Source organism: Hyla sarda, chromosome 1 (assembly GCF_029499605.1).
Source record: "Hyla sarda isolate aHylSar1 chromosome 1, aHylSar1.hap1, whole genome shotgun sequence".
NCBI classification, from domain to species: domain Eukaryota; kingdom Metazoa; phylum Chordata; class Amphibia; order Anura; family Hylidae; genus Hyla; species Hyla sarda.
Genome location: NC_079189.1, coordinates 326,985,190 through 327,006,445, shown reverse-complemented (window position 1 = coordinate 327,006,445; position 21,256 = coordinate 326,985,190). Strand labels below are relative to the sequence as shown.

Here is a 21,256-nt window from a genome sequence, read left to right as displayed (position 1 = left end):
CCATAGCCCATAATTGACTGATGAGTCATGCTCTCTTTAGTGCTGAGAAATGGGAGTTGTATGCAGCACCAGCCAATCAGACACTGAATCTCTCTTTGCTGCTCAGAACAGAAGGGTGGGGCTGGCTGAGCAGAGCTGCAATGATTGCTGAGAGATGTAGGCAAGGGGAGAGAAGTATGGCAAAGAATATCAAGCAGTCAGAGAAGACAACAGGGGCCACATGAGCCATGCATATCAGACAGGATGGTTTACAGGGAAAATATCTAGGCAGTGTGGTGGCTTTGGAGCTTTTTATAGATCATGTAAAAAGTCACTGACCAAGATATACTATTAAAAATGTGCCAGAATTCTGGCACAATTTGTGCCACAAACTGTCTTACATGTGGTGAACCACATTTATTATGTGTTTAAGATACTTTTCCTGCCAAGGTTAAAAACAGGGATGTGGCTTCTTCTAAAGTGGTGTGGCCTACAATCAAACATTGTGAGCCAAGTTCTTGCAAAGTTTAAGCCATTCAATAGTTGGTCAAAATTTGGAGTGCATTAGATCTAGTCTATGTTTACACTGCCTAAGATTGAGCTTCAGTTGATCAGGGTAACTTAGCAGTTCCTTTACTTGGTTGTGATTTGGTTAACAACATTTCTCCTTAGCTTGCAGGGTCCATCTGTTTTGACGTGTGAAGCTTGGGGGAACTGGAGTAGTGAGCCTCCATCCTGTGAAGTTGTGTCATGTGGCCATCCACCTGTTGTTAGAGATGCCATCTTCAAAGGAAATGTCTTCACATTTGGAAACACTGTGACATACACTTGCAAAGAAGGGTATGACTATTAGGTTTTCCTATAGATTTGGGAATTACAATATGTGTGCCTGGCTTCACATTAGTAACAATCATATATCAATTAACATTTCTATAGATCTTTTTAGTGCTTTGTTTAAAGGTTTTCTTCTTAGTACCGTACAGTAGACTATCAAAGAAAATGACCATGTGATGTATTTAACGGCAATACTTTATGAACAAGTTATTTTGCATACAGTAAATCTAATTTCATTTCTTATATATTTCAACATATGTGTGTTGCAGTTGAAGTTCCATTCTAACACAGAGCCCCAATTTAACCAGAAAGGCATGATGTCATTTAGCTACTTACAACCACCACTGGGAAAGCTTATGCTTTATGCCTAGTAATTAAAAAAACACTCTGACCAGGCAGTATAGGCTATTACTCAAAAATAATGCAGATCCTCTTGTGTATATCTGTTATGTGTTACTTACGGGTTGCCCTCTTGAGTCCTTTTTTCCTTCTGAAATGGTTCTCTAATGTAGCCTACAATTTCAGTAATGATTCTGTCTCTGCAGAGACAGAGTCGATAGAGTGGCGTTACACTGCCCTTGCTCTTCTGTGAGTTCCACCTAAGCACAGAAAGTGATAGATCTGTGACATAGATCTTCTGTCCTCTAACTCACACTATAGAGTATCAGTATATTCCTCTTATATACAGCTACAGGCTTCTATATCCTTGTGATAGGTTTCACCCCATCAGCTCTTCCAAGGGGGAGGCAAAGGAAAGAAGTGTCAAGCTACATATCACAGGCAACAGAGGGAAAACAGAGATTTTTTAAATTCTGAGTTAACCATTGTACTGTTTGTTTGGATCACTGCACCTCTGGTTTATAATATAAGGCAGAAATGATATATTTAGTAGCACTTTATGCATGGGAGGAACATACATAGGAACAAGAAAGGTTGGGCTTGGTGGAGAGAGAAGGATGCCAGAAGACATTTAATAGGTCGCAATGCTGACATGGAGTTTAAAGGGAATCTGTCAGCTCTATGTCATGTCCAGAGCTCTTGTCAAGGAGGCAGCCCCAAGCTGTGGTTTGCACACCTCCACCTTCCCTAACCCCAGTTTGCCTTGATGGATTGACATGCATGGTTCAGTGCTGGAAGCCAAGCCCTTTATATCAATCAGTTACTGGAGGGCTAGGTAAGGGAGGAGTCTTGTATGCTGCAGTTCAGCATCACCTCTTTGATACTTTAGCTTGGAACATGATATAGAGCTGGCAAACCCTATAAAAACATATTATAAAGACAAAATGAAAGGTAGTAGATGACTTTTCACTTTAAAATGAGCATCGGCACATTTTGCATCATTAAATAGAATGCAAACTTTGTTACCTTTTATCTTCTTACAGCTACGATCTAGTTGGTCAAGAAACTATTACCTGCCTAACAACTGGGAAATGGAGTGAGGATATTCCACAATGTATGGCTGTTTTGTGTGACGAGCCTCCAAACGTTGATCATGCTTCTTCAGACAGTGCCCATAGACTTTATGGAGACACTGCATATTACTATTGTTTTGATGGATATAGTATGGCTGACAACAGTAAAATGCTGTGTAATGCTCAAGGAAAGTGGGTACCTCCTGATGGCAAGGACATGCCTTATTGTATTGCTGATTTTTGTGAGAAACCTCCCGCTGTTGCATACGGTATTTTGGAATCAAGTAGCAAAGCAAAATTTGTCTCTGGCACAACAGTTAGCTTCAAATGTATGGAAGGCTTCATACTAAACACATCCTCCAAGATTGAGTGCTTACGTGGTGGAGAATGGAACCCATCACCTACAACAATTCAGTGCATCCCAGTCCGTTGTGGAGAACCACCTGGTATCAAAAATGGTTATGTCAGTGGAAATAACTACAGCTTTGATGCAGTGGTAGCTTACAGTTGCAATAAAGGGTACTACATAAAAGGGGAGAAGAAACGGACATGTCAGGCATCTGGAGAATGGAGTGGTCGACTTCCTGCTTGTCATCCAGTGTCCTGTGGCCAACCACCTGAGCTCGAAAATGGTGTCATAGAGGTGTGTGTGTTCACTTCTTTTCTTTTGATAGTATTTTGCTTGCAAAGTCAATGTATTATGCTTGTTTATTTCTAGCATAGGTCAATTATTTTTCTTAAAGAGAACTCATACTTATTAAGGAGAACCTGCAGTGAACGTTAAATTGAAAGCAGTGCCAGGAAATGCAGCCATTTTAGATATTACTTTCGAACTGGTGGCTTCTAAGAAACACATGAAAAGTTAAAATTTTGTACAAATGGTTTGTGGCTTTATATAGAGGTCATATTTTTGCAGTCCTAGAGAAAGTAAACCAGGCATCCGCACTTGCCACATTTTCTTAAGGAAGTACCTGAGCTACTGGAAGGGATGAGGTGCACATGTGAGGGTGTATGAAAAGTTATAATTTTTTTTAAATGTTACTTTTACCAGCAAGTCACTGCAATGTTTATTTGGATATGGCATAGGATGTCTGATCTCCAGGGCAGGGTCCCCCCCCCCCCCCATACGAGAGGGACCCCCTCCCATAGAAATGAATGGAGAGGGTGTGCTGTGAGGTCACGAGGGGGCATAGCGTCATGACCCCAGCCGCCCGAACCAGGTGTTTGCCTTGATTCAGTTATACAGGGTGGGCCATTTATATGGATACACCTTAATAAAATGGGAATGGTTGGTGATATTAACTTCCTGTTTGTGGAACATTAGTATATGTGAGGGGGGAAACTTTTCAAGATGGGTGGTGACCATGGCGGCCATTTTGAAGTTGGCCATTTTGAATCCAACTTTAGTTTTTTCAATAGGAAGAGGGTCATGTGACACATCAACCTTATTGGGAATTTCACAAGAAAAACAATGATGTTCTTGGTTTTAACATAACTTTGTTCTTTCATGAGTTATTTACAAGTTTCTGACCACTTGTTCAATGTGGTGCCCATTGTGTTGGATTGTCAATGCAACCCTCTTCTCCCACTCTTCACACACTGATAGTAACACCGCAGGAGAAATGCTAGCACAGGCTTCCAGTATCCGTAGTTTCAGGTGCTGCACATCTCGTATCTTCACAGCATAGACAATTGCTTTCAGATGACCCCAAAGATGAAAGTCTAAGGGGGTCAGATCGGGAGACCTTGGGGGCCATTCAACTGGCCCACGACGACCAATCCACTTTCCAGGAAACTGTTAATCTAGGAATGCTCGGACCTGACACCCATAATGTGGTGGTGCACAATCTTGCTGGAAAAAATCTGGGAACGTGCCAACTTCAGTGCATAAAGAGGGAAACACATCATCATGTAGCAATTTCGCATATCCAGTGGCATTGAGGTTTCCATTGATAAAGAATGGCCCCACTATCTTTGTACCCCATATACCACACCATACCATAATTTTTTGTGTTCCAATAGCGGTGGTTTTGTTTGTTAACTTCCCCATTTACATAAAAGTTTGCCTCATCACTGAACAAAATCTTCTGCGTAAACTGAGGGTCCTGTTCCAATTTTTGTTTTGCCCATTCTGCAGCACCTGACACTACGGATACTGGAAGCCTGTGCTAGCATTTCTCCTGCAGTGTTGCTATCAGTGTGTGAAGAGTGGGAGAAGAGGGTTGCATTAACAATCCAACACAGTAGGCAGCACATTGAACACATTTTATAAGTGGTCAGAAACTTGTAAATAACTCATGAAAGAATAAAGTTATGTGAAAACCAAGCACATCATTGTTTTTCTTGTGAAGTTCCCAATAAGTTTGATGTGTCACATGACCCTCTTCCTGTTGAAAAAACAAAAGTTGGATTCAAAATGGCCGACTTCAAAATGGCCTCCATGGTTACCACTCATCTTGAAAAGTTTCCCCCTCACATATACTAATGTGCCACAAACAGGAAGTTAATATTACCAACCATTCCCATTTTATTAAGGTGTATCCATTTAAAAGTCCCACCCTGTATATTGTAGTCTTTTTGTGTAAACAATATAGTTTATATGTATATATAGAACTCATCTATGAGAATATTGTACTAATTCTGAGTTATAGCAAACATAATAGCCTATTTATACAGTTCTGCTGGTTGTCAGTGAAACTAAGCTTGTTGTCAGAGACAATTGCTGTGAAAGCCTGGTGTAAAGAGAACATTTTTCAAGCTGTGATTTGGGATTTTAGTCATTCTTTTAAAAATTTGTTCTGACGATCCTTAAATGTCCTACATCCCTCGGTCAACTGCTCTAAGGCATGGGAGAAACTAATGTTATATTCCAAACTTGTTATATTCCAAACCTGTAAAACAATTTATAATAATTAGGGCGATAGCATAACATGCTAACAAAGCCTGCTTACAGTTATTGTAGTGCTGCTAAAATAAACAATGCTTACCCTCCTCGGACCCCTGCAGCTCCCAGTGTTGCGACTTCTGTTCCCTTGCTGCTTTCTACATGTAGCTATTTCCAGGACGACATGTTGGAGCAGGAATTGTCCTTCTCGGCCAATGATTGGTTTAGACTGCACACAAGTTGTCAAATAATAATGTTTCATTAGCTTTATAATTCAAATCACCAGAAAAAGATGAATTGAGTAATATAAGATATAATTTCTCATGCTTGCAGTATTGTACATGAAGCTTTGGGGTATAAAATAGACTGTAGTGCAGGATAAATACAAGGCAAGTAATACAGTATATTTACAATTTTACTCAACTTTTTTATGTAGATCGATTCTATATGAAAATCGTAAAATGATCTGATGTGGACACATGCTTTTCAATGTTCAAGGTTATTTACTGTGGAATGTTATAAATAGTAAATGAAAGTTTTCTAAAAGAAAAGCCCATAGAGTAAAAATATAGAGATAGTATGTGAAATACTTTGTGTTCCAGACCTATATTTCTTGGCAGCTAGAGGCAAATTGAATGCATTTTTATATGTTGCCAATATGAAACTGCTTGGCATTGGGTGATTTAGGGATTGGTTCTTGTGTGAGGAATCATAATGATGCTGGAGGTTAATATCACCAGCAGCCGGTAAAATAGAATCATTTCAGACAGCAAAGGGAACTGGCTTCCAAGTATTCTATAGCAGTGAATAACAAGAAACTGATGGTAACACTAAGATTTTAAGTAAAATATTAAAGTAAGTTGATACATATGGTTGCATATTTAAGCATTTCAATTTTGACAATATTTAAATCAACATTTGTATTTCTTTCTTCAGAATAAAACAGGGGTTGTTTTTGAGGATTCGGTAACTTACACCTGCAAACCTGGATACAAACTAATCGGGAGCAGTAAAAGAGTATGCCAGTCCAACAAACAGTGGTATAGTGAATCTCCACCATCATGTATTCTACTTAGCTGTGAAAAACCACCAACTCTAAAAAATGGTGACATTAAAGGAGCAACTATTGATGTTGGTTCAAAAATTGAATTTGTATGTGATGAGGGCTATGAACTTATTGGAGAAACGAGCTGGACTTGTCAGAAGAATGGAAAGTGGGACAAAAAACTGTTACCTACCTGTGTGCCATCAAAATGCCAAGAACCCCCACTATTACAAAACCAGCTAGTACTTAAAGAAGTTGCTAATGAAACAGGAGTTGTGAGATTTTCCTGTAGAGAGGGCTATGTTCTCCAAGGTTCCTCTGTTTTACGATGTCTACCATCACAGCACTGGAATGATTCTTTCCCATTATGTAAGCTTGTTCTCTGTCCTAAGCCACCAGAAATTGATTTTGGAGACCCCAAATCAGTGCCTTCTCTTCATTACGGATCTACAATACAATATACCTGTATGGATGGCTTTTTGCTTCGGGGACCATCTGAAATAATATGTGAAGCTGATGGCAGTTGGGGTCCAGAACTTCCCAGCTGTATTCCAGTTGAGTGTCCTCAACCAGATGAAATTCCTAATGGAATTGTTGATGTTCAAGGACTGACTTATCTGAGCACAGTTCTTTATACATGCAAGCCTGGATATGAGTTATTAGGAAATGCTACATTAATTTGTGGACCATTAGGACACTGGTTGGGTGGTCTGCCGGTATGTAAGCCTGTCAGATGTCCTGGAGCCAAAGATATTCCAAATGGAAAAAGTTCTTCACACAGCCTTCATTATGGACAAACTGTAACCTATTCATGTAATAAAGGATTTAGACTTGAAGGACAACCTATTATTACTTGCATGGAAACAGGAGCATGGGATTTTGAACCCCCTACCTGTAAAGAGATAGCCTGTGATCCCCCTCAAGCTATTCACAATGGCTTTGTTGAAGGAGCTGATCATAGGTATGGAGCCATGATCATTTATAGTTGTATGCCTGGATTTCAGTTGACTGGACCTGCCATAATTACTTGTGAAGATTCAGGGTGGTCCAGTCCTACTCCACTGTGTGTGCATACAGATTGTGGTCTCCCACCACATATTGACTTTGGGCAGTATAGTATATATGAAGACAAAATAATAAATGGGGACCTGAAGCTTAAAATGTATGATGCCTCACTTACCACCCAACCTCCAGTCACTCTACATAGTTACCACAAAGGTAATTATTCAGTTATTGATAAAAACAATGATATATCAGAATTTTTGTATGGAACTTTTATTTTATACACTTGTTACAATAGCTATGAAGTTTTTGGAACACCCCTATTGTATTGTCAGGAAGATGGTACTTGGAATGGAAGTGCTCCTGTCTGTTTACCAATTGAATGCAAGATTCCTATAGCTCCTGAAAATGGCATGGTACACTATGCAGATAATTCAGTTGATAGCACTATTTATTATAAATGTAAAGAAGGATTTGAACTTATTGGGTCAGAGAATAGCACATGCTTGTCTACTAAGAAATGGAGTAAAGATATTCCACAGTGTGCTGTCATATTTTGCAAGCCACCTAACCAGATACTAAATGGGCACATAGAAGCCTCAAATTACTCATATATGAGTGTTGTATATTATAAATGTGACCCAGGGTACAAAATCCATGGTTCTAGCAAAAGAACATGTCAAGAAGATACACAATGGGATGGGGAAGAACCTATCTGCATTCCTATTTCTTGTGGTCAACCCACAGCCTTGATAAACGGACAAGTCAAAGGGAATGATTATCGGTACGGAAAACATATTGAGTATGAGTGCTTTGAAGGCTTCCAGCTCAGTGGGGATAGTAACATAACCTGCCTTGAGGATGGACACTGGAGTGGAACAATATCAGAATGTTTACAAATCATGTGTAAAGCACCTCCAGCTGCTGATAATGGGCAGATTGAAGGGACAGAATATATGGTTGGAAGCAGTATTATTTATAAGTGTAATGATGGATATATATTGGAAGGGGCATCAAAACTTACCTGCCAAAAAGATGGGACATGGGATGCAAAGCCTCCACTGTGTGCTGCCATTGACTGTGGTCCTCCAGAAGATATTTCTCATGGTTTCCTTAACAGTTCAGGCTTTCTTTACAATGAATATGTACAATATATTTGCTTTTCTGGTTATGAAATACATGGAAGTCCAACACGACAATGTTTAGCAAGTGGCTTGTGGAGTGGAAATGCCCCCAGTTGTCTTCCTTGTGAATGCCCTAAACCATTTGTCCAAAATGCTAAAGTTATTGGGGATGACTTAAGCTGTGGCCATTCAATCACAGTCAAATGTCATGATGGCTTCAAACTGTTTGGAAATTCTGAACTAAGTTGTGAGTCTGCTGGAAAATGGAGCTCAGGCTTTCCATATTGTGGAAAGGTTTCTTGTGGTCCTCCACCTATAATTCCAAATGCATTCATCAATGGAAGTAGTTCAACACTTGAGAATGCAATCAAATACACTTGCCTCACTGGCTATGTAATGCAAGGAATACCCGATCTTGTGTGCACAGAAGAAGGAAAGTGGAGTAAACCCTACCCTGTTTGTCAGTTACTTTCCTGTGGACCACCACCCATTATTCCTAACACTGAAATAACTGGCAACTCCTACAGTTTTGGAAGTGTGATTGAATATCGGTAAGTTTGTTTTTTTGTTGTTGTTTGTTGCAATATGTTTTGACATTCACCTAGTGAAGGTTCACCTTTGACCATGTCCTTGCATGTGTTTTACGCCTCAAGGCTCATTTTGGCCTTAAGAACCCAGACTATTTTGTTTTTGCACTTTCATTTTTTCCTCCTCCCCTTCTAAAAATCATAACGCTTTAAATGTTGCACCTACATACCCATATGAGGGCTTGTTTTTTGCGTCACCAATTTTACTTTGTAATGACATCACTTATTTCATAACATAATTTGCGACGAAACAAAAAAAAAATTCAATTTCTACGCAGTGCACTTTTCGGTAAACATTACACCTTATATTTATTCTGTAGGTCCATATGGTTACAAGGATACCCAATTTATTTAGGTTTTATTTTATTTTACTACTTTAAAATTATAACAACCTGCACCAAAATTACAATGTTTAAAATTGTCATTTTCCGACCCCTATAACGGTTTTTATTTTTCCGCATATGGGGGTATGTGAGGGCTCATTTTTTGCATTGTGATCTGTAGTTTTTATCGGTACCATTTTTGTTTTGATGGGACTTTTGGAATCACTTTTTATTTATTTTTATGGTATATGAAGTGACCAAAAATGCAGAGTTTTGGACTTTGGTATTTTTTTTTTTTACATGTACGCCATCAACAATTAACTAACCCCTTATATTTTGGAAGAAGCCTAAGGCCCCTTTCACATTACTGTTGGTCACCTGTAAAAACCCATCATGAATTCCCGTCTGAAAGTCTCTTAAACGGCTGTCAAAATATACCATTCATGTGAATGGGATTTTTGGAATATCCTTCATCACCAGTTATGACCTGTTATGACTATTGGCTGTTATTTTTGACGGCACAAAAGACAGTGCATGCACTCATATTTGTCCCATCAAAAATAACAGTGGATTAAGGACCGTAAAAATTTTAACATTGAAGTCTATGGGTGACAGATGTTCACAATTGACATCCTTTAGTGCCTGTTATTTTAATGTCCGTTATGAGCCATTATTTGTACTACACACGCTCAGAACAGCATCACAACCAGGAAATAAAATAACGGCCATAAAATAATGGACTATAACGGTGCAAGATGGATGAAATAACGGGTGATAAGGGATGGAACATGTCTGTTATTTTGACAGAATGCCCGTTAAAATAACAGACATTGGTCATCCGTTAGCATCCGTTTTGTTCAGTTATTTTGTTTATTTTTTCATGACCTTTTTCAGCAAAAAAACGTCTGTCATAATGCAGGAACATGACGGTAGTGTGAAAGAAGCCTAAGACACCTATAAACTCATATATCAATAATACTTTTGTATTACAGATGTGAAGATGGCTATATAATGGATGGGGATGTTGCAATAAAAAGCTGTTTAGAGGATGGAGCCTGGTCAACAGAGGAAATTATTTGTATGCCAAGAAAGTGTAAATTGCAGTCAGATACAGTAAAAATCAAGGCAGATTATGATATAAATAAAACTGTAACAGTCATATGCAAAACTGGTTATACATTATCAGGACCGAGCACTTCAACCTGTATGGTAAATATATGTGTTTATATGTGATACATGTGTATGTATATGTACAATATATATGCAATTTCCTAGCACAGTTCATGATTTATGTTAGTTTTGCATTTTTACAATAAAATAAGTGTGATGACAGGTAAAAAACATGAAAAGACATGGAATCTGTCAGATCTTAGAAGGTAGGTGCTAGGGATATAAAACTGAGAGTATGCTTAGTTTTTCTAAACCCTGTTTGTAAATGGATAAAATCTCTTTCTGCTCTGCAAGACTGACATGCAGGGTTCATTGTGTACATAAGTTAAAGTTAGAGGGAAGGGGTGGGGCATACTGCTTCCTATAGCACCGCCTCTATGACACTTGAGCTGATAACAAAAAAAGTAATTATCTGAGTTAACAGAGATCAGCAACACTAAAGGTACTCTTAGTATTATCTCCCCATCACCTGGTTATAAAATAACAATGGTCAGTTAGAATTACAATCCATCATTGTGCTGACCAATGCAAATTAACAGATATAACATGTAAGATTCACAAACTGTTCAAGAATAAATAAGGGTCCTGAAAAGGGTCAACTTAAAGCTGTGAAAAAAAAAACAGGGGAAAAGGCATAAGGGGGAGGAGTAGGTTATGCTCTATTATATTAAGACTAGATTTCTGCTGTGTTAAGAAGGAAAAACATAATCTATCCATGGAGTCCAGATGGTCTGCTTGAATAGATGCCAGTTTATCATTTTTCATGTACCAGCTGAGTTGCTATTAGACATCGAAAAGTTATTTTCTATTTTCTTCCATTCCTAGGGTACATTCACATATATGTATTTTGCTGCATATTTTTCAGCATATTTTATTCTTCTGATTTTCCTACCTACCGACTTGTAGGAAAAACAGCAGCAGAAAATCTGCAGCAAAATACGGAGCAGAATACCCAAGTGTAGACGTACCCTGAAGTAGTTGTTTACTAGGCAGCAATAAGGAGGATTCTGAATTTCTAGGAGTCGAGTAGTATGTTTTCTGTCCTTTTATTTAAATATCCTCCATACAGTCCTCCATACAGATCCTGTGGCTGTGAAGACAGACCCCTAGACAAGACAGAAATCACATGGTGTTTGTCTTCCAGGAGGGTGGGGACTACTCTTAGTGAGGCCTTTGCACCAAGACAAATAGCATCTGATAATGATGTCTTTCTCTCACTCCCTGCATGTAAGTGACAGCTGAAAGAGGAAAATTGATCTATATAGCTAATGAATGATATTTAGACAAATAAATAGATTGGTGAGAGGGAAAGGAAGGGCTATGGGTTTAGTTTCCCAGAGTACCCCTTAAACATTTTGCAGTGAATTTATCATGTACGATTTGTTGCACAATTTGTCGCAAAGCCCTCAATTTGTTGCATATCTACATTAGCCAAGACCTGGCTTACAAAACTGGCTGTGGACAGCATTTTGCAAAAAGTCGCACATTTTACCGCAAACAGCTTAAAAAGTTGCAGAGGAGTAATAAAAAAAATGTGTGCTAGCACCATATTTATCACTTGCCATGCGACCATTTAATGTATTAGGCACACATATACACTACCACCACACAAATTAAAGGTCTAGAAAAACCATTCATCTATACCACCCTTGATAAGATACCCCCTCAGAGTGGTAACCAGACACCAAATATGCTTTACTGGATAATTCCAGCATCACAGAAGTTTCAGAATTCTTGCAAGCAGATTTCCAGGTTTGTAACCACTATTCTTTAGACCAGTGTTTCCCAACCAGGGTGCCTCCAGCTGCTGCAAAACTACAACTTGTTGCATGTCCGGACAGCTAAAGATTGTGCAGGCATGCTGGGAATTGTGGTTTATCAGCAGCTGGAAGCACCCTGATTGGGAAACAAATTGTAGCCCAACTCACGTTACCACGAGTAGCGAAGTATGACATAAAGTAGGCCTGGGTGACTAATTGATTTCATTGAAATTCATTTACAATTTTATTGACACATGATTCTGATTTGCATCAGAATGATAAATACATAATTAATATTAGTATTATATAATTCATGTTATCCCTGCCCCTGTCAGGCTGCATTCATGTTATGTTTGCAGCCTTCGGCTGCTGGGGATTTTAAGGACTGGGCACTCCCGTATCCCAGCCGGACCTGCGCAGCTTCTGATTCACTTTAATGAGCCGACCAGAGCCAAATAGTGACTCATTTTTGCCCTGTATCCGGTTTTGTGACCGGACCTAAAACCGTAGTATACCACAGGTTTTAGGTCCACCCGGAAGCCGTAGACTGCAAACGTAATGTGAATGCAGCCTAAGAGAGAACTCCTGCCATGCATCTTCTGCTCTTTGATGTAGAGCCAGTTGCTAGGAAGCGGTAGCTTTGTTTATGCCAGTGTTGTTGCTCCATACCTTGTTTTTCCTTTGGTCTGGCTGTGGCTATTTCCCTGTTATCAGGCTATTTATTGATCCACTTTCTGGCTTACATTTGCAGTTCTAAGCTGACTATCCTGCTTGTGTGCTGTGTTTGGTGATCTGATTTTTTTTTCTTGTTATACAGTATTCGGTATTGAGAAGTGTATGACATTTCTCGTTTCTCCTGAGAGTTTTAGGCTATGTGCACATGATGGAATTTCTGTGCGCAGCTGACATTCCTCAGCAGCAGAGTCTCATTAATTTCAGTGGGATTCTACTGCGCTGTTCACATAGCAGAATTTCCGTGCCGGAAACATTTGGCGTGGAAATTCAGATTCCGGTGTCAACAGAAAGAAAAGACATGTCTATTCTTTCTGCGGACTTCACAGGGAAATGCATTGCTGTCTATAAGACAGCACATTTCCAAACGATTCATAGCGCCAGCATGTTTAGCCAGCGCTCTGCTGTCAGGGGAATTTCCGTGCGGACATTCCCTCATCTAAACATAGCGTTAAAGTCTTTGCTCATCAAGTGTTTTGGCTTGGGTGCTCTCAACTGTTACTTTAGACAGTATTGTCTCTGTTTGCATACCACCTCTGGTACCACCAGGTCTGTTGGGCCTTGGTTGTGAGGTTCCGGATTTGACTTCAGGATTTGACTTCCCTGTAGTGGCGCTCCACAGGAACCCAGGAATGTGAGTGATGGTTTATTTTCATTTTTTTTGCAGCCCGGGCAGGACGGAGCAGGAGTACTCTGCACCAGAGTACTCCTTTAAGATTTTTTAATAGAAGTAATTTACAAATCTGTTTAATTTTCTGGCACCAGTTGATTTAAAAAGAAAAAAGTTTTCCATCGGAGTACCCCTTTAAGGATTATTTATGATGACCCAGATATTCCTTTCACTGCTGCTGCTCTTGCTCTATGTTCTTTGAAACCGGGCAACAGAATGGTTGAGGAATACTGTGCAGAGTTTAGATGATTATTGTCAGTGACTGGAATGACTGTGGCCTCATAGATAGTACTGTTTGGGTCTCTCAGACAAGCAGTTTTTCCACTGCTTTCTTGTGGACTCTGGTGTACTTTACCCTGCTTACATGCCAGTTTTTGCTTTAAAATAGTCATACATTTTTTGTGCAAACCTTGTTATGTTAATGTTGCACAGAAACTAGCAACTTTTTAATACCATTTTTCTAGTGTAAGTCTTGATACATTTTCTAGAACTGTCGTTGTTACAGAATGTCCAGTGGTCACCTTGCTCTGAGATTTGTTGTTGATTTACAACATTCTGTTATTGTACATGCATATCTTCTTTTTTTTAAAATAATAACGCAAAAGGTACGCTAAAAAGCAACAGTATTCAAGCAAACTGCTGTAGGTTCCTATTAAGACTGATTATCTATTGTAGACTGAGAAGTATGAATATACTGTACATTGGATTCCTTCACACAGCCTCTCCTTTAAAATTGTGTTACTGTTCAAATCACAGTATTTAAAATAACATTTGTTCTATCATTTAGACAGATGGTAACTGGTTACCTCCTTTGACTGATGACATATGTTCTCCTATATCATGTGGACAACCTCCTGCTCCTAATCATGGCACAGTGCTTGGTACACAATATTTCTACAAATCTTCCATTGTGTACCAATGTGATGCTGGATATGAAATACATGTAAGTACATATACACATATCCATTTTATTTATTTTGTTATTTTTAATAATGAAATGTAAACATTTGCATATTGAGAGGCAAAGTATTTAACCCTTTCAAGCTTTAATATGTGATGGCCTATTTGCATGATTGATTGATAGGGGTCTGACTCCTGGCACTACCCCCAAGCTGTTTGAAGGGTGTTGCGGCACCATTGCTGAAGCGAATTAAGCACTTACTATACTTGTACTTTCCATTACTGTACTATTTGTAGCGGCTGTGCCAGGTACTTTGGCATTGTCCTATCCAGGTAAATGGAAAATAAGTTTATTGAGGAGATTGAAGAGCTCACATGAGTGCTGCAGCTCCTTCAAACAGGTGATCACAGGGGTGCTGGGAGTTGGATCCTGACTATTGTAATATTGATAACTTATTCTGAGGCTTTCAAAAATGGGACTTGTGTGGCTGAGATTCTGTATTTTCCATGCAGAATTAATCTCTGAATGGTACTTACCCTAAGAAATTTCCAGTCTATGTAATGCTTGTTCCAGTATTTTACTCGGAGCTGCATACTGGAGTAGGTGGGCAGAATCATCAACCCACTCTATTACCTATTGCTCCCATTAACTAGACTGTGTTTTAATATTTGCCAGCATACTGCTTAGACCATTTCCCCCATATACAGGTAAGTGATGGTCTACATTCATCGGTACAGCCATTGATGGAGCCATCATTTATCTTTAACCCCTTAAGGACTCAGGGTTTTTCAGTTTTTGCACTTTCGTTTTTTCCTCCTTACCTTTTAAAAATCATAACCCTTTCAATTTTCCACCTAAAAATCCATATTATGGCTTATATTTTGCGTCGCCAATTCTACTTTGCAGTGACATTAGTCATTTTACCTACAAATGCACGGCGAAATGGAAAAAAAAATCATTGTGCGACAAAATCGAAGAAAAAACGCCATTTTGTAAATTTTGGGGGCTTCCGTTTCTACGCAGTGCATATTTCGGTAAAAATTACACCTTATCATTATTCTGTAGGTCCATACGGTTAAAATGATACCCTACCTATATAGGTTTGATTTTGTCGCACTTCTGGAAAAAATCATAACTACATGCAGGAAAATTTATATGTTTGAAAATGTCATCTTCTGACCCCTATAACTTTTTTATTTTTCCACGTACAGGGCGGTATGAGAACTTATTTTTTGCGCCGTGATCTGAAGTTTTTATCGGTATGATTTTTGTTTTGATCGGACTTTTTGATCACTTTTCATTCATTTTTTAATGGTATAAAAAGTGACCAAAAATGCGCTTTTTTTGACTTTGGAATTTTTTTGCGCGTACGCCATTGACCGTGCGGTTTAATTAATGATATATTTTTTATAGTTCGGACATTTACGCACGCGGCGATACCACATATGTTTATTTTAATTTTATTTTACACGGTTTTATTTTTTTTATGGGAAAAGGGGGGGATTCAAACTTTTATTAGGGAAGGGGTTAAATGACCTTTATTAACACTTTTTTTTAACTTTTTTTTTCAGTGTTATAGGTCCCATAGGGATCTATAACACTGCACACACTGATCTCTTGCATAGATCACTGGCGTGTATTAACACGCCTTTGATCAGTGTTATCGGCGTTTGATTGCTCCTGCCTGGATCTCAGGCACGGAGTAGTCATTCGCCGATCGGACACCGAGGAGGCAGGTAGGGGCCCTCCCGGTGTCCTGTAAGCTGTTCGGGACACTGCGATTTCACCGCGGCGGTCCCGAACAGCCCGACTGAGCAGCCGGGTCACTTTCACTTTAGAAGAGGCGCTTCTAAAGAGTTAATACCGCACATCGCCGCGATCGGCAAAGTGTGGTATTAGCCGCGGGTCCCGGCCGTTGATGAGTGCCGGGACCGACGCGATATGTTGCACGATCGCGCCGCGATCCCGCTTCATATCACGGGAGCCGGCGCAGGACGTAAATATACGTCCTGCGTCATTAAGGGGTTAAAGTGTACCTGTCAATTGCAAAAACTTTTTAAATTGGTAGATAATAACATTATACTATTATATATATATATATATATATATATATATATATATATATATATATATTTGTAATATACACTGATTAAAAATCTTTTATATTTTTGGGTGAAAAAATGCTGTATTTTCCCTGCATCTATTGCCTGTGTGTCTCTGTTCAGAGACACAATACAGGAAGTGTGGGTGGGACAAGCAGGGCTCTGTGCATTGAGGACAAGAAGGTCTCTGTGCAGTGAGGACAAGCAGGGCTCTGTGCAGTGAGGACAAGCAGGGCTCTGTACACTGAGGACAAGCAGGGCTCTGTACACTGAGGACAAGCAGGGCTCTATACACTGAGGACAAGCATGACTCTGTAAACCGAGGACAAGCAGGGCTCTGTGTACTGAGGACAAGCAGGACTCTGTGTACTGAGGACAAGCAGGGCTCTGTACACTGAGGACAAGCAGGACTCTGTAAACCGAGGACAAGCAGGGATCTGTGCACTGAGAACAAGCAGGGATCTGTGACCTGAGGACAAGCAGGGTTCTGTGCACTGAGGGCAAGCAGGGCTCTGTACACTGAGGACAAGCAGGGATCTGTGCAGTGAGGACAAGCAGGGCTATGTGCACTGATGACAAGCAGGGCTTTGTACACTGAAGACAAGCAGGGCCCTGTGCAGTGAGCACAAGCAGGGCCCTGTACACTGAGGACAAGCAGGGTTCTGTACACTGAGAACAAGCAGGGCTCTGCACACTGAGGACAAGCAGGGCTCTGTGCAGTGAGGAAAAGCAGGACTCTGTGCAGTGAGGACAAGCAGGGCTCTGCACACTGAGGACAAGCAGGGCTCTGTAAACTGAGGACAAGCAGGGTTCTGTACACTGAGGACAAGCAGAGCTCTGTGCACTGAGGACAAGCAGGACTCTGTAAACCGAGGACAAGCAGGGCTCTGTGTACTGAGGACAAGCAGGGCTCTGTGTACTGAGGACAAGCAGGGCTCTGTGCACTGAGGACAAGCAGGGCTCTGTGCACTGGGGACAAGCAGGGCTCTGTACACTGAGGACAAGCAGGGCTCTGTACACTGAGGACAAGCAGGGATCTGTGCACTGAGGACAAGCAGGGATCTGTGGACTGAGGACAAGCAGGGTTCTGTGCACTGAGGGCAAGCAGGGCTCTGTACACTGAGGACAAGCAGGGATCTGTGCAGCGAGGTCAAGCAGAGCTATGTGCACTGATGACAAGCAGGGCTCTGAACACTGAGGACATGCAGGGCTCTGTGCAGTGAGGACAAGCAGGGCTCTGTACACTGAGAACAAGCAGGGCTCTGCACACTGAGGACAAGCAGGGCTCTGTGCACTGAGGACAAGCAGGGCTCTGTATACTGAGGACAAGCAGGGTTCTGTACACTGAGAACAAGCAGGGCTCTGCACACTGAGGACATGCAGGGCTCTGTGCAGTGAGGACATGCAGGCCTCTGTGCAGTGAGGACAAGCAGGGCTCTACACACTCAGGCTCTGTAACACGCTCCCGGCTCACACAGCAGGATGATTGACAAGCCAGGAGCCTGCACAGAGCCCTGCTTGTCCTGCCCTCAGATCCTGTATTTGGAGTCCTCACAGAGACACTAACAAGGATAAGGAAGGAAATGTGTGTGTTCCAGCATCACTTCCAAACGGCTAAAGATACCAACATGAAATATGGTACACATGTTACTTATATGTCAACAACAAACATAGGATAGGTAAATTAACCCTTACCCACCCCCATTTGTGAGAGTCAGGGTTTTTGTTTAAAGTCCCATACAAGTCTATGGGAAATATATGTTAAGGCATAACTTCCCTACAGCTGGAGATATTTTGATAATACTCGATCACATGTTACTAATATGTCCACAAAAAATATAGGATAGTTAATTTATCTCTGACCTACCTCCATTTGCGAGAGTCGGGGGTTTTGTTTAAAGTCCAATGCAAATCTATGGGCTCTGTACACTGAGGACAAGCAGAGCTCTGTGCACTGAGAACAAGCAGGACTCTGTAAACCGAGGATAAGCAGGGCTCTGTGTACTGAAGACAAGCAGGGCTCTGTGTACTGAGGACAAGCAGGCCTCTGTGTACTGAGGACAAGCAGGGCTCTGTGCACTGAGGACAAGCAGGGCTCTGTACACTGAGGACAAGCAGGGCTCTGTGTACTGAGGACAAGCAGGGCTCTGTGCAGTGAGGACAAGCAGGGCTCTGTGCACTGTGCACTGAGGTTCTGTGCACTGAGGGCAAGCAGGGCTCTGTACACTGAGGACAAGCAGGGCTCTGCACACTGAGGCTCTGTGACACGCTCCCGGCTCACACAGCAGGATGATTGACAAGCCAGGAGCCTGCACAGAGCCCTGCTTGTCCTGCCCTCACATCCTGTATTTGGAGTCCTCACAGAGACACTAACAAGGATTAGGAAGGAAAAAACTGGCAATGTGTATAGATAAAATCCCACAATGTGTGTGTTCCAGCATCACTTCCAAACGGCTAAAGATATCAACATGAAATATGGTACGCATGTTACTTATATGTCAACAACAAACATAGGATAGGTAATCTAACCCTTACCCACCCCCCATTTGTGAGAGTCAGGGTTTTTGTTTAAAGTCCCATACAAGTCTATGGGAAATATATGTTAAGGCATAACTTCCAAACAGCTGGAGATATTTCGATAGTAATCAATCAGATGTTACTAATATTTCCACTAAAAATATAGGATAGTTAATTTATCCCTAACCTACCCCCATTTGTGAGAGTCAGGGGTTTTGTTTAAAGTCCAATGCAAATCTATAAGAAATGTATGTTCCAGCATAACTTCCGTACGGCTGGAGATATTTCGATAATACCTGGTCACATGTTACTTATATGTCAAATAAAAATATATAATAGTTAAATTAACCCTAACCTACCCCCATATGTGAAGGATGGGGTTTTTGTCTTAAGTCCCATGCAAGTATATAGGACTTCTGGTACCTTACTCCACAAGCTCTGCATCTCCTGGTAAATGTGTCAGTCCGGCTGGCAAGCCACACCATCCCCGCATTTCATGCCCCATCTCGCAAAGACATGCCTGCCATTTAAGCCACACCCCTTTTATTATCAGCTTACAATATCTTCATCATAACTCAGACCCACCTGAGGACGGGATATGAGGATTAGAAATGAGGATTAGATACGGAGACAGGATATGAGGTCGGGATATGATTTGGGGATATGAGGACTGGATATGAGAACTGGATATGAGGTTGGGATATGAGGTTGGGATATGGGGAGGGGATATAAGGTCAGGATATGGAAATGGCATATGGGGATGAGATATTGGGACGGGATATGGGGACGGGATATGAGGTCAGGATATAAGGTCGGATATGAGAATGCGATATTGGGACGGAATATGGGGACAGGATATGGGCGACGGGATATGAGGTCGGGATATGAGGTCGGGATTTGAGGTTCAGATATGAGAACATGATATGAGGTCGGAATATGAGGAGGGGATTTGGGTTTGGGATATGAGGAGAGGATATGGGGCAAGGATTTAAGGACCGGATATGAGGACAAAAGCTTCCTCCTTTGTTGCTTTTTCTCCCCCACAAGGATTAGGTAGGAAAAACCAGGCAGCACCAGGTATTCAGCTAGTAGTGTATAAAATGTGTTTTAGCTTTTTATGTTACACCTATGTTTTTGTGTACTGACTTATTAACCTAAAACTACTATCTCACCCATGGCACATTTACAACATTCATTATATTTTACATAATGCAGCAGAAGGTGTTTTAATGCATCCAAATGTTGCCTAATTTACAGGAACAGAAGATCTGAAGTGAGCGCCCAACAAATACAGTAATTGATGATATATTACACTTAGGCATATTTCAAACAAGCCAAATGTTTCTTGCACATTATAAGCACACTTCTGAGGAAGTGAGTTAATAGTCTGCTTTCAAGATTCTCAGAAACATTCGGTAAAATTTTAGCTGTTGTTTAAAGGAACAGTGCAAACAATTTCTTAAGAAAATAATTACAAATTACATTCTGCGAGAAGACCTCAATGGTTTGCTGAATTTACATGTGTAATGTGGGGTTCAAACTGCTATCAACAGGAATCAATCAATTATTAAGGGGAAATCCGGTTTTGAGTCAAATATATCTCAATAGTCATTGAGATACTCTCCATACACAGCTATATTATGGCTTTGTGCTGCAACTGAATATTAAGTGCCAAGGGTGGGAACAGATCCAGGAAGGTAAGGAATGCCTTTACCCATGCTTCTACTTACAGGCTGGGCTCTCACTTGATTTTTTTGAGTAAAAGCATCCAATAAAATGTCAACACTGCCAGAGCCAGATGTTGGCAGTAAGGGAAATATAAAATGCCAAATCCAATTTGTACTTTTTGTCTTTCATCTTTGCCTTTTGCTTAATCTTTTTTTTTTCAAGCAAAATTGCCATAGTTTTGGCATCTTGGGAGGTAAGTAGTGATGCATAGCATCACTACTTACCTTTGTCGCCATACAGTATCCAGTGCTACAAAGCGCAGTTCTGTATATTGTCTCTGTGTTAGCAGGGATGAGCTGTGCCCGCGGCTATGGCTGGGCAGAAGGTATACATCATATATCCACATGAAGAAAGATTAGATGGCTCTCACAGATAAAGCAGGTACGGTTTATTTGCAATCATGTCGTGGATACACAAAAAGGCCTATCAAGGTCAAGATTAAGCGCTAGACATAGCGTGAAACGGCCCGTCGGCCTTTGTGTGTGT

The 21,256-nt window shown here is 40.7% G+C and overlaps 1 protein-coding gene across 6 annotated transcripts in view; it reads left to right on the top strand.

The window, feature by feature from the left end:
* The window catches only part of SVEP1 (sushi, von Willebrand factor type A, EGF and pentraxin domain containing 1), a 401,736-nt gene that overhangs the window by 307,226 nt on the left and 73,254 nt on the right, over positions 1 to 21,256 (top strand). For all 6 annotated transcript variants that reach the window (XM_056519354.1, XM_056519345.1, XM_056519336.1 and 3 more), the window contains 5 exons: positions 652 to 819; positions 2,196 to 2,868; positions 6,046 to 8,831; positions 10,183 to 10,399; positions 14,310 to 14,465. In XM_056519354.1, coding sequence (XP_056375329.1) covers positions 652 to 819; positions 2,196 to 2,868; positions 6,046 to 8,831; positions 10,183 to 10,399; positions 14,310 to 14,465 — 4,000 coding nt within the window. The remainder of the gene's footprint in view (positions 1 to 651; positions 820 to 2,195; positions 2,869 to 6,045; positions 8,832 to 10,182; positions 10,400 to 14,309; positions 14,466 to 21,256) is intronic.